Source organism: Lethenteron reissneri, chromosome 35 (assembly GCF_015708825.2).
Source record: "Lethenteron reissneri isolate LAM-NWPU_2019-01 chromosome 35, ASM1570882v1, whole genome shotgun sequence".
Taxonomy (NCBI): domain Eukaryota; kingdom Metazoa; phylum Chordata; class Hyperoartia; order Petromyzontiformes; family Petromyzontidae; genus Lethenteron; species Lethenteron reissneri.
The window spans coordinates 842,045-848,412 of record NC_083813.1 but is presented as its reverse complement, the minus strand read 5'-3'; the positions used below and the strand labels follow the sequence as shown (position 1 = coordinate 848,412).

General features: G+C 41.9%; 1 protein-coding gene across 1 annotated transcript; it reads right to left on the bottom strand.

Moving 5' to 3' along the window:
* Positions 1 to 956: 956 nt before the first annotated feature.
* LOC133350749 (chymotrypsinogen B-like) lies at positions 957 to 5,947 on the bottom strand. Its single transcript, XM_061565473.1, has 7 exons — positions 5,858 to 5,947; positions 2,790 to 2,893; positions 2,538 to 2,617; positions 2,337 to 2,418; positions 1,989 to 2,169; positions 1,661 to 1,800; positions 957 to 1,178 (listed from the first exon to the last, which is right to left on the bottom strand). Exons 1-7 carry the CDS (start codon positions 5,907 to 5,909, stop codon positions 1,017 to 1,019), a joined length of 801 nt encoding a protein of 266 aa, XP_061421457.1. The 5' UTR covers positions 5,910 to 5,947; the 3' UTR covers positions 957 to 1,016.
* Between the last annotated feature and the right edge of the window lie 421 nt (positions 5,948 to 6,368).

The following is a 6,368-nucleotide window of genomic DNA, read 5'->3' as shown; positions in this document are numbered from 1 at the left end:
AAATGTGTCAGTTGATATGGACGCCTAAATGGCAAATCATTCACGTTCAAGTGACTTTGTTAGGGGCCAGCACCGGGCTGGCAATTAAATGTCGGGGGCGAGTTATGGGCAAGAGTGTCGCGGTGCGGAAAGAGGAATGGAGATGGAGGGTTAAATTGAGGTGAAATCGAAAAATCAAGAGTGTACACACAAACACAAAAATGGGGAGTGACTCAGTATCCTGTAGCATAATATCAAGGGTGGAAATCATGTATATTTAGTTAAAGAGGGAGGGGTTGATCATTTCAGACACAGAAATGCAACTCCCATTAACTTTATTGTCGAACGTGGTTTTTCCCAATATGGCATTTTCCAAGAACTTTACCCCTGCGTTAGACGATGTCTGCCTGTATGATTATACTCGGTGTTAAGCTAATCTTGAAGTTGAAATTTTGAAGTTTTGTTCACGTTACGATTAGAGTTTAATTGCAGTGATATGACAGAGTTCATTACATATAACATACTCCATGGGTTTCCAAACTCTAGTCCAATCATGACGATGTCATCCTCTTTAAAAAAAAACTTCAGATGTGCATGTGAAGCAATTCATAAATGAATTAAGAATATTCATGAGTATAAATTTAGAATTGCAATTGGGAAGGTCGACTAGCTTGTTGGAATATTGGCTTTGTTACTGTTGTAAAGAAATCTGTGGTTTATATTGTATGATATGTTTAGATTAAATCTCCTATTTTTTTAACTCGTATTCCTTTAACTGCCTACAAATGGAATACGCGATCTAACCCAAAAAAACCTATATTATGGATAATATTGGTCGCGAAAGCCTACGTGTTAAACTAAAACAAGTCAAGGATGAAATAAATAAAACTTTTTGGGAAAAAATATTGGTCAACAATGTTATTAATGATACAACATGTCATCAACAAATTGATTCGTACAATATCCAAGGTCTTCACAATCACGAATTCGATCCGACCAATTGAAAGCAATTACTGAATCGTTGCCCATCGGTGTGTCTAGTTGGCAGCCATGGTCTGGTCCATCCAGCTTCGCAAGGCGGTGACGCGCGCATACACGGTCGGCATGCTGGTGAAGCACGAGCTGCTGCCCCACGACACGATCCCCACGAGGTTCCACACGCCGTTCTTCTCGCACACCAGGGGGCCGCCAGAGTCGCCCTGGAGAGAAGACACGCAAGGTGCATAGCCACAAGCATATCAGAATGAGCTTCGATATCGAGACAGAATAAAGTAAAATATAACCGTCCGACCCATCTTTCATGACAATTGACTTGTTTTGAGATACACTTAACTTATATGGTGGTGCAGGTCTGCAATCATTACACATTTTTTTAAATAATGTATGTGCATTGTGCATGGTAATAATGAGCTGTCATCAATTTACATTAGATGATGAAAAAAATATATATTGCCACTTAAAATTAAGTATTGAGGTATATATCAAAGTTCAATCCTATTAAATTGTCAACTACTTTCATCAATGGTTTACTTTCAAACATGTTACATTTTTGCAAGATAGTCCCATAAACCCCACCATCCCTCATACCTCCAATGATGATGGCCTACCTTCTGGTGTAGGCATTAAAACGCTGACTTCAGATACCACTTTAGCTACGTAATGGGAGGGCGTTAACGTTTACCATGCAGGAGCTGGCTCCAGCACCACCAGCGCAGATCATGACACTGGTGATGACGTTCACGGTGCCCCACTTCTGCTGGCAGGTGGGGGTAGGCACAATGGGCAGAGCGGTCTGCTGCAGGATGGGAGGCGTGTTGAAGGCTGTGAACGCACACATAGAAGAATGCCAAATAACATAATAACGGTTAGATCATCTCTTTAATAGTATTTCTTAATAACTATTTGGCACGAATTACTGTCAAAGTTGTATAGGCCTACGAGCTGTAGGAAGTCTGAATGAATACCCTGCACAAAGTAAATTGTGTTAATTATTGGTCTTTGATTCTCACCGGAAGAGTGGACCTTGCCCCAGCCGGAGGTGACACACATCATGTTATCAACGAAGACATCCGAGGCGGCGGGTAGGCAGACGGGAGAGACACGGTCCACGATCTGAGCGGGCTGAGCCAGCTTCAGCAACATTATGTCGTTGTTGATGTTGTAGGAGTCCCACTGCTGGTGAGTGATGGCCTGTGTGTGCAAACAGAACGAGATGTTTTAATACCTTAAACTCGCTACAGTTGTTAAATTCAGGGTACTTGATCAACACAATTGGTATCAGTTGAACTTCATCCATTTCAATGTCTAGGAAGTTGCAGGGAATGTTCATGAGGTCAATTCATGGCTCGCGAGTTTACCTTAGAGACGACAAGAGACTGGATGTTCTCGGCGTTGGAGTTCCTGTCGTGCTCGCCCAGGACGACGCGGTCACGGGACGGGCTGCGGACGCATTTAAGAAAACCGAACATTTACTGATTGATAGAGATATTCTTCCTCGTTTTAAAGTCGTTAACAATGAGCGGTGCTATGCTGGTGCAGTGACTCCTGCATGCGCTTACTTGAACTCGCAGTGGGCAGCCGTCACCACCCACGAGGGGTCAATGAGGGAGCCACCGCAATAGTGCCATGTGGTGGAATCCTGTAGTGGCAAGACGCGACAGAATTGGTGTCGTGTCGCACTCTGGGACACGCGTAGCACACCTCACATACCAAACAGCAGTTCGTACAGGCCGACTTTCACTTGTGTCGTGGACACCGCGATACGGTTCATGTCAATGTGGACTCATGATATACTAACATTGAGCACTCACCTGCAGGGACACCTGCCAGGGCCAGGAGCCCGACACCGCATCCTCGCCATTGACGATGCGAGAGTAGCCGGTGATGACCGGCTTGATGGCCGGGACACCGCACCCTGTGATGTGTAAAGAACACGGTGATTGGTGGTTAACATTAGAGAATGCTCCTTGCATGAATTTCCTACAAAGTTAGCACTTTAAATAGTGAAGGTAATAGACAGAGTGTGGAGGAGCTCGGTAAAGCAACGGCTTGGTGGGGCATTTCATCCGGCAGTGGATAGATTATGGCAGATGATTATTACAGGGTCTCCATGTATACAAAATTACATAATTATACTTAGTACTGTTAGCAAGGTGGATAAAAACTACAGTGTACACAGACTTGATGGTTAAAAAATTTTAACTTTTAAGATTCATCCTCCTCTTTAAATGAATGCATCAAGTGCGCAGTGTTATTTGCTGAAAGTTGGGAAACTAAAGACAGGATGGTATTTCCCAGCGCACGAAGGAAGCTTTAATTAAAATTAATTGTCATAAGCGTTAAATGTTACAAATGATAAACGTAGTATGCATGCATTTTAGCATGTACTAGTTATACTTTTGCAACTGCATGCTGTACGTGGGCCTTCTAAGTATTAAGATAACTGCATTATGTTAAACTACTGATATTGAGGACTGCAATGCCATACACAATAGGTATTCCTTATTTGTAATATGTAAAATCTTACCTATAAACGTAATTTTTTTTTCTGTTTGTCTGTGTGTCTGTCTGTGTGTCTGTCTGTGTGTCTGTCTGTGTGTCTGTCTGTGTGTGGACACAATTTGTGAAGGATTTGGCTCGCGAACCATGGGGTTTATATTTTTAAAAAGTAGCCAGGTACCAGCGCTATTCTGATGTTGCATCTGTCAACTTTAAAGTAGTTTACTTAACCATGTAGTACTATTTATTATTATTTATTTCCTTACGCCGATGAACGCCCGCCAAAGCATGCATTTTCGCATGCGCAACAAAACTGACCAGGGGTTGTTCCTATAAAAGCATACGCCTTCGTTGGGATAGGGGGAAAATCTTTATTTTGCGTTAAAAATGCCAAAAAATACACACAACGCTGAGGTAAATTCTTCAAAGTGTCATGTCCTCTTCTCTCGCCCCTTCACCCCAATGTGTGCACTTACTACTATAGGGTCGGTAGATACTAATATTATAGCGTTTAGATAGTATTTTTGTAGAGCGGGCCGGTGGATGGTGGGGGAGGGCGAGGGTAGCGGCCCAGCCCCAGCCTGCCAAGGTGCCACCTCGGCCGGCTGGGCAATCTAGGCGAGGCCAGGGGCTCTGCACGGGACTAGGCCTCACGACGTCACTCTGTCAAGTTAGTAGTTTGTACTATCGAGTCGATAGATACTGCTATAAAGTCAGCATGTACTACCACAGTCATTATGCGCAGCTGCAATCATAGCAGGTACCACCACAGTCAGTATGCACTTCTGTAGTGAAAGCAGGTACCACCACAATCAGTATGCACCACTTTAGTTGAAAGCAGGAACCACTAACGTCAGTATGCACTGCTGTAGTCATAGCAGGTTTCACCACAGTCAATATTAACAGCTGCAGTGATAGCAGGTACCAACACAGTCGGTATGCACTGCTGTAGTGATAGTAGATAGTGCTATCGAGTCAGTAGATACTACTACAGTCAGTGGCTACTGCTATAGAGTCAGTAGATACTAATTTAGAATCGGTAGATACTGCTATAGAGTTAGTAGTTACTACTATAGTCAGTGGATACTACTATAGTGTCAGCAGATACTACTATAGAGTTAGTAGTTACTATTAGAGAGTCGGTAGATACTACTGTAGGGCCAGTAGATACTACTTCGGTCAGTAGTTACATCAGTCAGTAAATACTACTAAACAGTCAGTAGATACTACTGTACAGTCAGTAGATACAACTACAGAGTCAATAGATACTACTTACTCTGTTGTATGTAGGGTGTGTAGGTATATATACCTACGCGGGGGTAAAAATATTTTTCGAGGGGGGAAGTCGACAATTTTCGGAAATCTGAAATATCAACTATTTACCCCCCACTTTCTATGACTTTTTCGACTTCTGCAAGACTCTTATAATTTTGTTGGTGGAGAAATGGACAAACGGCCCACAGAGCTTCCAAAATAGCTGAGTATCTGTGTACGTATATGTAATGTTTTAGAGAAGTTTTTAAATATATTTATCGCCAGGGCAACGCCGGGTACTTCCCGCTAGCTAAACTATAAAAACTATAAACTCTATATTTTACCAGGTAAGGTTCACTGAGCTGTTAGTTCTTTTTCAGAAATCAGCTGGACACGAATGATAGCTCAACGAAGTCGCTTATCACGTGGAAATTTATAGCAGCCAAATACTCAAAATGTTTCTAATGTGGAGCGACCTGGACAAAAATCCACACTACCATGGGGAGAGAAAGAGAAAACACCCAGACTCCAAATATAAACCAGGCGTCAGGGTCAGGATCGAAATCTCGATCGAATGTATACCAGGCAAGGGAGATAACATCTCACCACCATTGAGACATTTAGTTTGAGACACCTCGAAAGAAGAGTGTCAATGTATGTTTACATTGTATTCTTTTACATTACCCCTGTTAAGAAAGCATCTACACAAAGCATCTGATTTAATTGCACTGGCAGTAGGTTCTGCCAGTTCTGAATAATAGGTTGCCTGCATGATGAGCCTTTTGAAGATAGAAAGCTAAATATGTACATATTCCCTCTCTGTCATGTCAATTGGGAGATTTATCAAAGCATTTGATACGTCAGTACACCATATTCATTTCATTCTAAAATATTGACAGGAAATTACCCATGGTTGTCAACTAAATACCTGACCATGGTATACAATTCATGATTATTCTCTCACATTAGAATTGCCTGAATATATGCTAGTTCTTATGAAGTCTTAACAAATACAATTGAAGTTTTCAAGTGTATATGTCCACTTCTTACCACGCTGCGCGCGACTCCCATTTCACTTTGTGAGTGTTTGAGTTCAACAGGTATGTGACGGCAGTAGAAACCTCACCGAAGGCGGCGCCGATGAAGGCGAAGCAGGAGACGAGCCAGAAGAGAGACATTGCTACTTTCGTAGACGGTGCTGGATCTCTGATGTTGGGAAGCCCTTTTATACAGAAAATCTGCCGCTTGGCAGCGAGTTTAAACCTTTATTTCGAATTATAGCGATTGGCCTTGCTCTTGGATGAGCAGTGAAGTACTGGTGCCACATGCCACTAATCCATATCTTCCCATGAACAAAAAATATTGTAAAAGCCAGCTGAAAAAAACACACGTAAGGATATGGAGCAACACATTTTCTTTCACACCCTTTGGTTAAAACATGCCATTTTGGAAGTTGGTGTTCAATGAAGATCAAACTCAGGAGTTTAAGACAGTTGTTTTGTGAAGTCCAGAATTTATATTAATGGGAACAGATGAATAAAAATTGAGGAATAATGTATTTAATATAACAAATGTTTACTTTATCACCAGTAATGAAACTGAATCGTACAATTAAAATCATTTTTAAATCCTTTATA

Bases quoted from the DNA above. Each gene is read 5' to 3' on its own strand.
- LOC133350749 (XM_061565473.1), bottom strand. From the start codon at position 5,909: ATGTCTCTCTTCTGGCTCGTCTCCTGCTTCGCCTTCATCGGCGCCGCC. The intron at 2,894-5,857 runs GTGAGGTTTCTA...TACACATCACAG, and splicing joins CTTCATCGGCGCCGCCTTCG to GGTGCGGTGTCCCGGCCATC. The intron at 2,618-2,789 runs GTGAGTGCTCAA...TTGCCACTACAG, and splicing joins CCTGGCAGGTGTCCCTGCAG to GATTCCACCACATGGCACTA.